At 38.3% G+C, this 16,810-nt stretch overlaps 1 protein-coding gene and 1 non-coding gene across 2 annotated transcripts in view; one reads left to right on the top strand and one right to left on the bottom strand.

The window, feature by feature from the left end:
- LOC148953810 (uncharacterized) overlaps positions 1-16,810 on the top strand; it is a 273,349-nt gene that overhangs the window by 209,447 nt on the left and 47,092 nt on the right. Inside the window, exon 18 of the mRNA XM_089085651.1 lies at positions 2,932-3,172. Within this exon, the coding sequence (XP_088941777.1) occupies positions 2,932-3,172 (241 nt within the window). The remainder of the gene's footprint in view (positions 1-2,931; positions 3,173-16,810) is intronic.
- TRNAY-GUA (transfer RNA tyrosine (anticodon GUA)) lies at positions 5,466-5,551 on the bottom strand. Its single transcript is given in 2 exon segments — positions 5,466-5,501; positions 5,515-5,551. It is a non-coding gene; the product is annotated as a tRNA-Tyr (tRNA).

The following is a 16,810-nucleotide window of genomic DNA, read 5'->3' as shown; positions in this document are numbered from 1 at the left end:
AAGTAATTCTTTGGATTACAATGTAAGACAACGTCTAAGAAATGAATACAATGTCAAGGGCTACACTGTGGTCCAGTTCTTAGGAGACGCTGTTTTCATACTTGCTGGTGCTCCTTATCAAGTGCGCAATTTAAATAGTTGCATCAAGATAACAGAAGATTTTGGTTCTCCCGAAAATGTAAGCAATTGCTTGAAGCTTGTAAAAGAATTTTGGAACCTCTCTCATTTGCATGTAAATCGTAAAAACAAAATTGAATTGAAAATGGCGCTTTATTTTGCAGTAAAAGACTGCATTTGTTTTAGCCAACAAAATCCAAGTGTTATGAAAAATTGAGTTGTTCTCACAGGCTTTGCTTCGTGTTGGAGACTAATAGCGAAAAATTAACTACAGGGAATTATGCAACGAAATCAGTCAAATATGGCACCGCACCCAAGAGAAGCAGATTTTATTGTGTTGTATTATCCTACATATGATGTAGTCACTTTTGACTTTAAATTGTTTCACATTATATGAATCAGTTCTGTTTGTCAGTTTCGAAAAGACTAAATTAATTTTCTTTTTAAGAAGTAAAAATATTTTGTTTAGTGACTCTTCTGATCTGACGCTTTACTTTGCTCAGACCTTAATGCAGTAATGGACCCTAATTGTCACTTGGACCTCGTTTTATCTTCCTGATTTATAATTTTGTTATTAAACAAAATACTTATGTTAAAACCCATACAGGAAAAATACACCCCCCACGTTGACCAACAAGGAAAATCACTTTTTTTTCCATGGGTAGCTCTTTTTTCTTCTTTTTCTTTTCCTCAAAGGGCTGGACAGGCACAGCTGGGTTCTTCTTCTTCACTATCCAAGTGGTATAAAAAAAAATGAGAGTGATATAGCGAGAATTTTTAAAAACGGGTATCATGGACACTGATCAACATCTTTGCTACTTTTTCTTCTTAGGGGGGAAAAAAGGAAAGCCCATGTGGCAGAGTAGAAAAATAGACATTTTTTTTCGTCATAGCAGTGATGATGATGAGAAACAGCAATGCCTTATTTGTCAAATTAGTGCCAAAAAGCAGAAGAAATTCTATTAAAACTTTGCTTCTGTTTCTTTTTTTCTTTTTTTGCGCAGATTTTCGCATATCGGTAAAGTTTTGAACAGCTTTGTCAGCCCGTTAAGTGACAGTTTGAGTTGATGACGTTCGATGAAGCAAGATCTTCAGACAACAAAAATAATACAGCCTTAGGCGTCTATAATCATGCCTCTTTGACAAACTGAATAAATAGACCAAGAGCAATAGGACATACCCATACCCATGTAAATCCATAAGATTTCATAACAATCAACTCATTTTCTTAAAAATTCCCTAATATTCCAGTGAAACTAGGATAATGAAAATGAGATTGGGACTTGAGCATAGTTTACAGAAGTATCGCACGTGGGTCTAAGACCGCAAGCATAGCCCAGGTTAAAGACTAACGGAAGCTGGTAAGAGAGAAAGGTCAAGTTTTTCTCTAAGAAAACAGCCAACATCTTCTATTATTACTCAGTAAAACTGTAAAGTTAATATTAGGATTATAAGTGTAAATGTGGGTTATGGTTCTCCTTTTATAAATCTATAACCTTTTCTTTAGATTGGGGCGAACTTCTTTGAAAGAAGCTGAAGAGAATAAATTTTGCAAATAGGACAAAGCAGATAGATTCGTGTATATTTTTTTTTAAACCAACCTTTATTTTATACAAAAATCTTACGCTAAAAAAGGAAACAAATCTTGACAGATTCGTTTTAAAATTATTTACTTTCAAACTAATTCTAGGTTTGATCACAAGTTTTTATTGCGATCTAACCCTAGTATTGGCAACATCTGAAAAGTGGCAACATCTTTGCCACTTTTTCTTCGAAAGAAGAAAAATAGGATATCCCATATGGCAGAGTAGAAAACTGCGGGATTATTGCTCCCGCTTTATTTCAGAAAAGTGTTTTTCTGTATCATAAAAAATATTATATTCATATTATTACCGACAAAAAAGCTGGAGGGGGGCACCGTACCCATACTAGAAAATCACCCAGAGCGTACGTGGTACTATGACCTTCGTTTTCAATTATATTTAAATGGTGAAAATTATTATTTTCCCATTTATTTACATATTTAAGTGTTTTCTTGTTTCCCCAGATGTTTTTCTCCCTTGCCGCACACCCTAACCCCTAGTATTGGCTTTACCCAAACCCTAGTAACAAAGTTTTTTTTAAAAGAACAAAAGAGGTGCAGTTAATGGAGTTAAATGTACATATTTTTGTCTAATACATGAGTTAAGGTTAAATAAATAAAATGTGTAATAGTCAGAATTGACATTTTTTAGAAAAAAGAGGGGTCTAAGCTCCATCCTCTTTTCTACGCCATCGGAGCGAGGTATATATTTTAAGTCTGTATGCCCTGTAAAAATAGCCATGGTTACTTCTAAAAAATATTTTTTGAAACTTTCAACAGGCCGGCTTGTTAGGTCGAAACAAAGAGCAAATTCAAAAGTAAACTTAAAGGCTCATTCACAGATCCGATAAAAGACGCATGTTAGCACTGGCGCAACTTTTGAAAAACGACATACGTGTGTGCCTAAAAATACAAATAATTCGTTATTATGAAATTTACAAAAGATTAAAATGCCACGAGTAGGGCCGTATCTAGGATTGTTTTTTGGGGTGGGGGAGGGTTAAAAACAGAGTTTTTTTTGGGGGGGGGGGGTTACAAAAAAACAGGGCCAAGGACCTGGATACGTCCTTGGCCACGAGTGATTTTAAAGAGGGTGTTGAAATATATAAAGTGCTTTTTCGGCCGCTTTTTTATTTTTGGAGGAATGTATTGTGTGATGATTTTATAGCCCCCTTTTGTTGGCGTATATTTGTGATTACTGTTAGTAATTAGCATTAAGGTTGTTCGTTTAGGCAGAGAAAAGCCGAGCAGAGCTTGCAGAGACTCAAGTAAACGAACTTAATGACCAGGTGAAAGCAGCTCTAAATAAATGTGACAACCTCGAGAGAGATGTATTAAGTATTCGAAGGGCTTCAGCTCTAAGGGATGATTCTTACAAGAGCCAGGAAGAAGAGTTGAGGAGGAAGATGCAAGAACTGGTGACTAAAATAAAGAGACTAGAAGATGAAAAGAACAATTTAGAACTGAAATTTGGTAAGGACTTTTATCTTTTATATGGGCCTGAGCTCAAATGGCCCCCCTAAGTGGGTCATAGTTCAATGAAAGTCTGGTCATTTGATCAAATGCCTAACTTTTTGGTAGGACCAGTGGGTAACGAAATCTTAGAAAGCTGTTAAGTTTGATCAATAAAACTCCCAGGAATGGGTGCAGAGCGCAAATGAGTATTCAGCCTAATCTACATAAGCAAATCTACTTTTTATGTTGATTTTTGATACGTTAAATAGGTTAATTTTAGATGTATTCTTGAAAGAGTATGTTTACTTCTAGCGTAGTTTCATTTATTCATTTTCCCATCCGCCGAAATTCGATCAAACACTTGGGTATTTGGTCAAATGACTGGTTTGTTTCCTTATCCCATTTTGGTTTACCTATTGTGGAACGGGGATAAATTATAGAAAGTTTGTTAACAGAAAATTTGTTTTCATATAATTATTCGCATTCTATTGTTAGGGAAGGGTTGGGTTAAATCGGCAACGATCCGTAGGAATGATTTTTGCGTGTGCTTAGCAAAAGAAAAAAAAATGACTAAATCAGACTTACAATGCTTCAAATAATTCTTCAGCTGCAAAAGCATAATTTAAGAAAAATAAAGAAAGGTTTTAATATTGTGACCCTACTTGTGTTGTCGATTCGCGAAATTTTAGGGTTGGGAGGAAATGCATTTTTCAAACTATAGCGGAAAATCCAAGGGAAGGGGCGAGTACCCCCTGCAGAACCAGATTTAAAGCTTTGGCGCTTCTCGGCCCAAGGGTTTTTGGCGCTCCGTATTCATACCATAGGAGGGGGGGGGGGTAATTTTTCCTTAAAAAATAGTCTTTATGATGATTATTTTTATTTTATCGCAAAATAACATCACTTATGAATAATTTGAGAATCAAATATTTGTACGTTGGGGATATTAAGTAAACTAAATAAGCTAACAAGGTATTGGAATAAGCTTAATCCATTAGATAGCTACAGGTAGATAGCAATACATAAATACATGTAGGCATTATACATTATTTTGTAAGTAGGACTAAGTATCTTCAAAGCCAATTAATAAGGCTTTCCTCTTTTCCTTTTTTTCGTGCGAAGGTGTCTATGATGTCATCATACGATGTCTCTTGAGTCAGCCTTCCCTCAACAGTGAGCAGGGATGTTGATGTCATTCTGTCGGGGCTGATTGAAGATCTTAAGTAGTTTTTCACCTGACAATGGGTGGAGGATCTTTCTCCTTTGCAGTTTGTGGCAGGCAGACTAAGAACCATTCATAAGGCAATGCCAATGTCTGGATAGATTTCAACTGCATCCAAATGACGCAAAATCTTGCTAACGTCAGTTAAAGTCATTCCTGTTTTTTTCTTCATCAATATTTTGTACCATGAAGGGTTTCAAATGTAAGCATTCATCTACAATCATAGGCTCAAAATTGTCGGGATGAAAACTCAATAGCTGACTTGCACGCTTCGTGATTTCTGAGGCGTGGATTTGCGCGGCGGCGGGGTGCACCTGGCACTTTGACGATAGATCACATCAGTCCAATTTTTTAAGAAAAAAATGCTCAGTAATAATTTATTGCACCCCCTGGCATTATGCACCCCTAGGCCTGGGCCTAGTGGGTCTATTGGTAAATCCTGGCTTGACCTCTTACCCCTATAATCGGTTCCACTGGACCCTACCTGTATGTGGCTGTTATTGAAAATAGACTCATAATATTTACCTTTCTCTTGATTTGTTTTTTTTTCGGTTTTATTTTACACTGATATTTGAAAAGTGTAATTTAAATTAATAATGTAACAGCATTATGGTCTAAATATTAGACACATTAGTTTTTAAATATTAGACACTATTAAGGTTTTTTTTACATGCGTTGTTTTTAAACTGTTTGAACTATTAAGATCAACTTATTTTTACGTCTCTCCCCAGTAGCTAAAACGCTTAATTTCTGATTAACAGATTGGAATCAACCCATGTAGACCTAAGAATAAACAGCAGTACTTCTGATGCTTCCAAAAAGTTCGTTTCAGCCTAAAATATCAATCCTCTACGGTATTATTTATGTATTTCTATGAGTATTTCTGTGAGAAGGGTTGTTAAAGAGGAAAATGTGTAAAAATTCTTTCTCTGCCTCCTCTTACATGCACATATTCAGCTAAGTGCGCCTCTAGCGGCCATAAATTCAAGAAATATTTCAATTGTTGCAGTCCCTAAAAAATTATTACCGTTCTAAAAAGAAAAAATGCTGATACTGGAAGCAAATATTGAAGGGGGTAGGAGGGGCAAAAATTCCTGCGAACCGGATTTGAACCAGCGACCTATGGATATTAGCTTAACCTCTACAGTCCACCGCTCCACCAACTGAGCTATCGAAGGCTTACTGATCTATAAAATCATTATTGACATAAAATTAACCAGATGCACTTCAGGATAAGGCGTTGTCTGCAAGTTCTAGAAATTAAAATCTTCGCGAATGAAACATTTTTGGATAGGTAGTCGCTCCCATGCTTAAGATTTGGGTAAAATTCTACTTTAGCTACTTTTGGCTATCTTCGAAAGGGGTTCAGTTAGGAAAATGAAACTTTCAGGTATGGGTCTACAGGCTAAAGTATGTCCTGGGAAGGTATTTTGAATTACCTTTCTCCACTTATTCTCCCTCTAAAGGGTCCTGACCTTTAAAAATCAGTGTGTTATAAGAGTGAAACCTTGCTAAATAGATCTTCTGCTTAAATGAAGTACAACAAAATTGTTTTCAGCCTCACAGCTTTGCTGAGTTCCAATTTATAAGGTTTTAATAATATTACAGTACATTTCCCTAATTTTGAAAAAAAAAATTGATAAAGCTTAAAATTCTACTCAAAAAACAGGAATTGTATTCTTAGAACAACAGCCAGAGATAAAGAAACTGAAAATTGAAAATTAAGGTAAAATATTGTTTTGTCAAAATTTCAATAGGTATAGACCTGTCATGCAGACAAACTTCAGGACCCTCTAGAGGGAGAAGGAGTGAAAGTAGGTACTCCAAAATACCTTCCCGGGACATACTTTATCCTGTAGACCCATCCCTGAAAGTTTCATTTTCCTAACCTAATCCCTTTCCAAGATAGCCAAAAGTAGCTAAAGTAAAATTAAACAAATGCAGGCAACATTTGTGGTACAAGGAAGCAATTTAATCCTTTAAATATCCATTCGTTAGTAGAAAGGCCTTATTGACTCGTGACAGCACACCATATATGGGCATAGAGTCCCTGGGGAGAACACGTGGTTAATGGGGTCAATGACCTAAATTTCCAAGGTCGATGTTGTTGTTGTTGTAAGTGCACGCTCTCAGCGAATGTCAAACACCTGTGCTGTCGACCTCAATTCACATATCGTGAATCAATAATTCCCCTTAGAAACAGAAAATTAATTTCCCCTTTCTTGACAGATCAATCAACCAATGACATCATCTGTCAGACTTTAAAAATTTTCGCCGAGAAACGATTCTCCAGGAATAGATCCAAGTCATTAATGTCTGTGCCTCGGAAACAACTCTTTTGGTCGAACTCCAAAGGATATTAATAGCCAAAGGCCATGGAAACAATTCTCCAAGAAACATCTTAGCGATGAATTGTTTTAGCGCGGGAATCAGGTTTCTTATTAATTTGAAATGCATTAGCGCAGAGATGCCAAAAACAAAAGGAACACGCTGAATTACGTTTAGGGATTATTTGGGCGAAACTGTTTTAGACAGGTTATGGAACTATTTCGGCGAAACAGTTAGAGACATTTTAAAAGATGATTTTTGAAGAGATTTTAGAAGAGAATTTAATGGTGAAACTCTGTGGTCGTTATAATACACAAGTTTCATTTGAACAGTGTTGTGAGGTCCTCTAACCCAACCCCAAAGGGTTCCAATCCTCCTACCCCAACCCCGAAGGAAGCCCCCGGTCCTCAAAGGCCCCCCAAGCTCCCAAAGGGCCACCGGCGCCCCCAAAGGCCCACCCAGACCCCCAAAGGCCATCCCCGGGCCCCCCAAAGGCCCATCGAGCTCCCAAAGGACCAACGGGGTCCCAAAGGCCCTCCACCGGTCCCCAAATGTCCCCCAGGCCCCCAACTGTCCCCCCGGACCCCCAAAGGCCCTCCGTGTGCCCCAAAGGCCCTCCCTGTGCCCCCAAAGGCCCTCCCCGGCCCCCAAAGGTCCCCCGGACCAGAGAAGCGCCGCCGGGATGCGCCGTGGGCCAGGAAAGCGCCGCAGGATGTGCCGCAGGGATGCGCCGTGGGTCAGGAAAGCGCCGCAGGGGATGCGCCGCAGGGAGGCACCACAGGAAAGCGCCGCAGGATGCGCCGCAGGGATGCGCCGCAAAAAAAAAGTAAACTAAAAAGTAAAAATTTCGAAATGTTATCCCCCAAACGCCCTCCTCAGAACCCCAAAGGCCCTCCCCTAGTCCTCAAAGGTCCCCCGGGCTCCCAAAGGGCCAACCGGCCCCCAAGGGTCCCCTGGGCCCCCAAAGGTCCTCCCCCGGTCCCCAAAGGTCCACTGGGCTCCCAAAGGCCCTCCCCCGGTCCCCAAAGGTCCCCCGGGCTCCCAAAAGACCACTCAATCCTCAAGGGCCCCCGGATCCCCAAACACCCTCCCTGGGCCCCAAAGGTCCTCCCCCGGTCCCCATACATGCACACAAAAACTTACACACACACAAAAAATTACACACACAAACACAAACTTACACACACACACAAAAACTTACACACACACACACGAAAACATACACACACACGCCAAAACATACACACACACAAAAACAAAATAAAACACACACAAACACAAAAAAAAATACACAAACACAAAAAAACATACATGCACACAAAAACTAACATGCACACAAAAACTTACACACACACACACACAAAACTTACACACACACACACACACGAAAACTCACACACACACGCCAAAACTTACACACACACAAAAAATTACACACACACACACACACACACAAAAACTTACACATTAACACAAAAAAACTAACAAAAACACAAACACAAAAAATTACACAAACACACACACAAAAACACAAAAATAACACACACACACACTAAAACAAACACACACACGAAAAAAAAAACACACACAAAAAAAAAAAAACACACACACACACACAAAAAAACATACACACACACACACAAAAAAAACTTACACACACAAAAACTCACACAAACACACACACACACAAACACAACCACACAAAAAACTTACAACCACACAAACAACCTAAGACACACACAAACTTACACACACACACACAAAAACTGAGACCAACACGAAAAAAATTACATGCACACAAAAACTTACATGAACACTAAAAATTAAACACACACAAAAACTTACACACACGCACAAAAACTTACACACACACACAAAAACTTACACACACACACGCAAGACATATTACAGACATACGCAAAAACTTAAAGATATACACCCAAACATAAACACACACATACAAAAAAAGAAACAAACGAACACACAAAAAAACAAACACAAGCACAAGAAAAATTACATCCACACAAAAACTTACATGCACACAAAAACTTAAACACACACACACAAAAAAAACTTACACACACACACAAACGACAAATAACAAACCCACTAAAAATATTACACAAACACAAAAACTAACACACACACACACACAAAAAAACACACAAACAAAACCACACAACAAAAACACACACACACACCCAAAAAAACTAGCACACACACACACACACACAACAACTTACACACACACACACAAAAACTTACACACACACGCCAAAACTTACACACACAAAAACTTACACACACACACACACACACACACAAAAAATTACACATGCACGCGAAAACTTACAAGCACACAAAAACTTACAAGAACACAAAAAATTAAACACACACAAACAAAAACAAATTACACACACACACACTAGAAAAATCACACACACACGAACAAACATACACACACACAAACAAATACACACACACACACACACACACAAAAAATTAAAAATGAACACAAAAAAAACAACCACACGCAATAAAAAAAACTAACACACACACACACTCACAAAAATAAAACACAAACACACGAAAAAATAAACACACACGCCAAAACTAACAAACACAAAAACTTACACAGGCACACGAAAACTTACACACACACACACGAAAACTAACATACACACTCCAAAACTTACACACACACACACACACACATAAACTTACACACACACACAAAAAAAAAAAAAGAATAAGTAACACTAATTAAGAAATGAAAAATAAAACTAACATGAAAAAATCAACATACACACACACACACACACAACACTTAAACACCCACAAACAAACGAAAACTCACACACACACACAAAAACTTACACACACAAAAAAACTTACACACACACACACACATACACAAAAACTTACACATGAACACAAAAAAAAACTCACACACACACGCACAAAAACTTACACACACACACACACACACACAAACTTACACACACACACACTAAAACTTACACACACACTCCAAAACTTAAACACACAAAAACATACACACACACACACACACACACACAAACTTACACACACAAACAAACAAAACATACACACAAAAAAACTTACACACACACACACAATCAAAAACACAAACACAAAAAACATAAAACCACAAGAAATAGCTTAGACACACAAAAACAAACACACACACAAAAAAACTTAAACCCACACGCAAAAACTTACATTCACACAAAAACTAACATGCACACAAAAACTAACACACACACAAAAACTCACACACACTCACAAAAACTTACACACACACAAAAAATTACACACACACACACACGAAAACTTACAGACATACTTAAAAACTTACACAAACAATAACACAATCACACACACACACACAAAAACTTACACATGCACACGAAAAATTACATGCACACAAAAACTTATACACACACACACGAAAACTTACACACACACGTCAAAACTTACACACACAAAATCTTAGACACACAAAAACTTACACACACACACACACAAAAACTCACACCCACACACAAAAAATCACACACACACACACAAAAACTCACACACACAAAAACTTACACACACACACACACACAAAAACTTACACCCACACACAAAAACTTACACACACACACACAAAAACTGACACACACACACGAACACAGACGCACACACAAAAACTTACACACACTCACAAAAACTAAGACACACACAAAAAAACTTACACACACACACACAGGAAAACTTACTTACACATACTAACACGTACACACACACACGCCAAAACTTACACACACCCAAATACTTACACACACACACAAACACACACAAAAACTTAGACATTCACACGAAAAATTACATTCACATAAAAACTTACATTCACACAAATACTTACACACACGCGTGAAAAATTACACTCACACACAAAAACCTACACACACACACGAAAACTTACACACACACACGAAAACTTACACACACACGCACAAAACTTACACACACACACACACACACACACACACACACACACACACACACACACACACACACACACACACACACACACACACACACACACACACACACACACACACACACACACACACACACACACACACACACACACACACACACACACACACACACACACACACACACACACACACACACACACACACACACACACACACACACACACACACACACACACAAACACACACACACACACACACACACACACACACAAACAAAACTTACAAACACACACACACACACACAAACTTACACACACACGCAAAAACTTACACCCACACACAAAACTTAGACACACAAAAACTTACACACACACACACAAAACTTACACCCACACGCAAAAACTTACATGCACACAAAAACTTACATGCACACAAAAACTTACACACACACACACACACACACACAAAACTTACACACACGCACAAAAACTTACACACACACACAAAAACTTACACACACACAAAAAACTACACACACACACACACACACAAAAACTTACACATGCACATGAAAAATTACATTCACACAAAAACTTACACACACACACACACACAAAAACTTACACACACACACAAGACAAAACTTACACACACAAAAGCTTAGACACACAAAAACTTACACACACACACACACAAAAACTTACACCCACACGCAAAAACTTACACACACACGCAAAAACTTACATTCACACAAAAACTTACATGTACACAAAAACTTACACACACACTAAAACTAACACACACGCACAAAACTTACACACACACACAAAAACTTACACACACACACGAAAACTTACGCACACACACACACACACACACAAAAAACTTACACATTCACACGAAAACTTACATTCACATAAAAACTTACATTCACACAAAAACTTACACACACGCACAAAATCTTACACTCACACAAAAAAACTAAAACACAAACACGAAAAATAACAAAAAAACACGAAAAAATACACACACACAAAAACTTAAACACACACACATGAAAACTTACACACACACACACAAAAACTTACACACACACGCCAAAACTTACACACACACAAAAACTTACACACACACACACACACACAAAACTAACACATGCACAAGAAAAATTAAATTCACAAAAAAAATGAAATCAAAAAAAAAAATTACACACACACACACACACACACAAACTCACACACACACACACACACACACACGAAAACTGAAACACAGACGCCAAAACTTACACACACACAAAAACATACACACACACACACAACACACACACAAAAACTAACACATCCTAATGAAAACTAACCTGCACACAAAAACTTACACACACACACACACACACACACACACAAAAAAAACACACACACACACAAAAACTAACACACACACACAAAAACTGACACACACACAAAAACTTACACACACACACAAACACACACACACACACACACACAAACACTTACACATGACACACACACAAACACTACACACACACACACACAAAAACTTACAAACACACACACACACACACAAAACTTACACACACACACACACAAAACTCACACACACACACACAAAACTTACACACACACACACAAAACTTACACACACACACACACACACACACACACACACATACACACACACACACACAAAAACTTACACAAACACACAAACACACACAAATCTTACAAACACACACAAAAACTTACACCCACACACAAAATCTTAGACACACAAAAACTTACACACACACACAAAAACTTACACCCACACGCCAAAACTTACATGAACACAAAAACTTACATGCACACAAAAAATTACACACACACACAAACTTACCCACACTAACAAAAACTTACACACACACAAAAACTTACACACACACAAAAACTTACACACACACACACACACACACACTGACACATGCACACGAAAACTTACATGCACACAAAAACTTACACACACACACACACACGAAAACTTACACACATACACTTAAAAACTTACACACACAAAAGCTTAGACACACAAAAACTTACACACACACACACAAAAACTTACACACACACTCAAAAACTAACATTCACACAAAAACTAAAATGCAAACAAAAACTAACACACACAAAAACTTACAGACACGCACAAAAACTTACACATACACACACAAAAACTGACACACACACACACTAAAACTGACGCACACACACGAAAACTTACACACACACACGCCAAAACTTACACACACACAAAAACTTACACTCTTACCATATCACAGTTACATTGTCTTAATTTTTCAAATTTCATTTTGAATTTCTGTCGTGAAATGCAAGAGTTGGAATATTTCAGTAGTGACTTGTTGTGCTTTACCTTCTCACAGTTAGATTCTCTTGATTTTTCGAAGTTCAATTTTAATTTATGTCATGAAATGCAAGAGTTTGAAAATTTGTGTCTTAGTCCACCAGCCCGAATGGTGGAAATCCACTAGCTCAGTATTGGAGTCCCAGTTCACCAGTCTGAACGGTGGAAATTCACTAGCTCAGAATTGGGGTCCTAGTCCACAAGCCGTAAGGATGGAAATTCACTGACAAATGATGGGGGTCAGCGCCTACCATTTTGTTGGGTGTAAATTCTCTTTTTCAGTTAGGTTAGGTTAACGTATCGGGAGCGTTCATGAGAAGCTATACTAACCTTTTACATTGAGTCTGGCAAGTTTAGGTTCGATTCAGTTAGGTTAGGTTAAGTTAGGTAAGGTAAGCCAATGTATGCTTCACTTAGGTTAGCTTAGGTTAGGTGAGAGACAGGCAAAAAGTTAGGTGTATGATTAGGTTAGGTTAGGTTAGAATTAGGTTAGGTTAAGTTAGGTTAGGCTAGGTTAGCCTACGTACACGCGCGTACGTAGGCTAACCTAGCCTAACCTAACTTAACCTAACCTAATTTAATCTAACCTAACCTAACCTAATCATACACCTAACTTTTTGCCTGTCTCTCACCCAACCTAAGCTAACCTAAGTGAAGCGTACGTGGGCTAACCTAACCTAACCTAACTTAATCTAGCCTAACGTAACCAAACGCGCCGGAAAAGGCTAGTTTAAGTTATAATGAAAGCAAAAGATAAGATAGCCTACTATAACTTAAACAGTGAATTTACACCATTCAGACTGGTAGACTGAGACCCCAATATTGAGCTAGTGGATTTCCACCATTCAGGCTGGTGGACTAAGACCCCAATTCTGAGCTAGTGAATTTGCACCGTTCAGGCTGGTGGACTGGGACCCCAATACTGAGCTAGTGGATTTCCACCATTCGGGCTGGTGGACTAAGACCCCAATTTTCCAACTCTTGCATTTCATGACAGAAATTCAAAATGAACTTCGAAAAATCAAGAGAATGTAACTGTGAGAAGGTAAAGCACCACAAGTCACTACTGAAATATTCCAACTCTTGCATTTCACGACAGAAATTCAAAATGAAATTTGAAAAATTAAGACAATGTAACTGCGATATGGTAAGTGTGTAAGTTTTTGTGTGTGTGTAAGTTTTGGCGTGTGTGTGTGTTAGTTTTCGTGTGTGTGATTAAGTTTTAGTGTGTGTGTGTGTAAGTTTTTGTGTGTGTGTGTGTGAGTTTTTGTGAGTGTGTTTAAGTTTGTGTGTGTGTTAGTTTTTGTTTGCAAGTTATTTTTTGTGTGCATTTAAGTTTTTGCGTGTGTGTGTAAGTTTTTGTGTGTGTGCGTGTAAGTTTTTGTGTGTCTAAGCTTTTTTGTGTGTAAGTTTTTACTTGTATGTGTGTAAGTTTTCGTGTGTGTGTGTGTGTGTAAGTTTTTGTGTGCTTGTATGTTTTCGTGTGTTGGTGTGATTTTGTTGGAGGTGTGGTGTTGAAGTTTTTGTGTGTGTGTAAGTTTTTGTGTGTGTGTGTAAGTGTGCGTACTAGTGCGGCAGTTTTTGTGTGTGTGTAAGATTTCGTGGTCTTGCAAGTTTTTGTTTTATGTCACGTATTTTCATTAGTTTTTCAGTTTTTGTGTGTGTGTGTAAGTTTTTGTTTGTGTCATCTTTTGTGTGTGGGTGTAAGTGTTTGTGTGTGTTTGTAAGTGTGTTTGTGTGTTTGTGTGTGTTTAAGTTTTTTTTGTTTGGTTGTGTTTATGTTTGTGTGTGTGTGTGTGTGTGTGTAAGTTTTTGTGTGTGTAAGTTTTGGCGTGTGTGTGTAAGTTTTCGTGTGTGTGTGTGTAAGTTTGTGTGTGTGTTTGTGTGTTTGTAAGTTTTTGTGAGTGTGTGTGTGTGATTTTGTTGTGTTCTTGTGTTAGTTTTTGTGTGTGTGTGTGTGTGTGTGTGTGTGTAAGTTTTTGTGTGTGTGTAAGTTTTAGTGTGATGGTTTAATTTTTTTTGTGTGTGTGTGTGAGTTTTGGGTGTGTGTGTGTGTGTGTTTGTTTTGTGTGCATGTAAGTTTTCGTGTGCATGTGTGTCTTTGTGTGTGTGTGTGTGTGTGTGTAAGTTTTTGTGTGTGTGTAAGTCTTGGCGTGTGTGTGTAAGTCTTGTGTGTGTGTGTGTGTGTGTGAGTTTGTGTGTGTGTGTGTGTGTGTGTGTAAGTTTTTGTGTGCATGTAAGTTTTTGTGTGCATGTAAGTCTTCGTGTGCATGTGTAAGTTTTTGTGTGTGTGTGTGTGTGTTTTGTGTGTGTGTAAGTTCTGGCGTGTGTGTGTAAGTTTTCGTGTGTGTGTGTAAGTTTTCATGTGTGTGTGTGTAAGTTTGTGTGTGTGTGTGTAAGTTTTCGTGTGTGTGTGTAGTTTTCGTGTGTGTGTGTAAGTTTTTGTGTGTGCGTGTTAGATTTTGTGCGTGTGTGTGAGTTTGTGTGTGCCTGTAAGTTTTTTTGTGCTTGTTAGTTTTCGTGTGCTTGTGTAAGTTTTTGTGTGTGTGTGTGTGTGTGTGTGTGTGTGCGTAAGTTTTCGTGTGTGTGTGTAAGTTTTTGTGTGTGTGTGTGTAAGTTTTTGTGCGTGTGTGTAAGTTTTAGTGTGTGTGTAAGTTTTTGTGTACATGTAAGTTTTTGTGTGCATGTAAGTTCTTGCGTGTGGGTGTAAGTTTTTGCGTGCGGGTGTAAGTTTTGTGTGTGTGTGTGTGTGTAAGTCTTTGTGTGTCTAGCTTTTGTGTGTGTAAGTCTTGACGTGTGTGTGTGTAAGTTTTCGTGTGTGTGTGTGTGTGTAAGTTTTTGTGTGCATGTAAGTTTTCATGTGCATGTGTAAGTTTGTGTGTGTGTGTGTGTGTGTGTGTTTGTTTTTTTGTGTGTGTAAGTTTTTGTGCGTGTGTGTAAGTTTTGTGTGTGTGTGTGTGTGTGTTTGTGTGCATGTAAGTTTTTGTGTGCATGTAAGTTTTTGCGTGTGGGTGTAAGTTTTTGTGTGTGTGTGTGTAAGTTTTTTTGTGTCTAAGCTTTTGTGTGTGGGTGTAAGTTTTTGTGTGTGTTTGTAAGTTTGTGTTTGTTTGTGTTTGTGTGTGTTTGTGTGTGTGTTTGTTTGTTTGTGTGTGCTTGTGTTTTTGTGTGTGTGTTTGTGTTTTTGTGTTTGTGTGTTCGTGTGGGATTTTTTATGTGATTGTGTGTGTGTGTTTTTGTATGTGTGTGTGTGTGTGTTTGTGTGTGTGTGTGTGTGTGTGTGTGTGTGTGTGTGTGTGTGTGTGTGTGTGTGTGTGTGTGTGTGTGTGTGTGTGTGTGTGTGTGTGTGTGTGTGTGTGTGTGTGTGTGTGTGTGTGTGTGTTGTGTGTGTGTGCTGTGTGTGTGTGTGTGTGTGTGTGTGTGTGTGTGTGTGTGTGTGTGTGTGTGTGTGTGTGTGTGTGTGTGTGTGTGTGTGTGTGTGTGTGTGTGTGTGTGTGTGTGTGTGTGTGTGTGTGTGTGTGTGTGTGTGTGTGTGTGTGTGTGTGTGCGTGTGTAAGTTCTTTTGTGTGTGTACGTTTTTGTGTGTGTAAGTTTTGGTGTGTGTGTGTAAGTTTTCGTGTGTGTGTGTAAGTTTTCGTGTGTGTGTGTGTAAGTTTTTTTGTGTGCGTGTAAGTTTTGGCGCGTGTG

Source organism: Artemia sp. Qi Xiang Cuo, chromosome 3 (assembly GCF_049724085.1).
Source record: "Artemia sp. Qi Xiang Cuo chromosome 3, ASM4972408v1, whole genome shotgun sequence".
Lineage (NCBI taxonomy): Eukaryota > Metazoa > Arthropoda > Branchiopoda > Anostraca > Artemiidae > Artemia > Artemia sp. Qi Xiang Cuo.
This window is presented reverse-complemented; position numbering and strand designations above follow the sequence as displayed.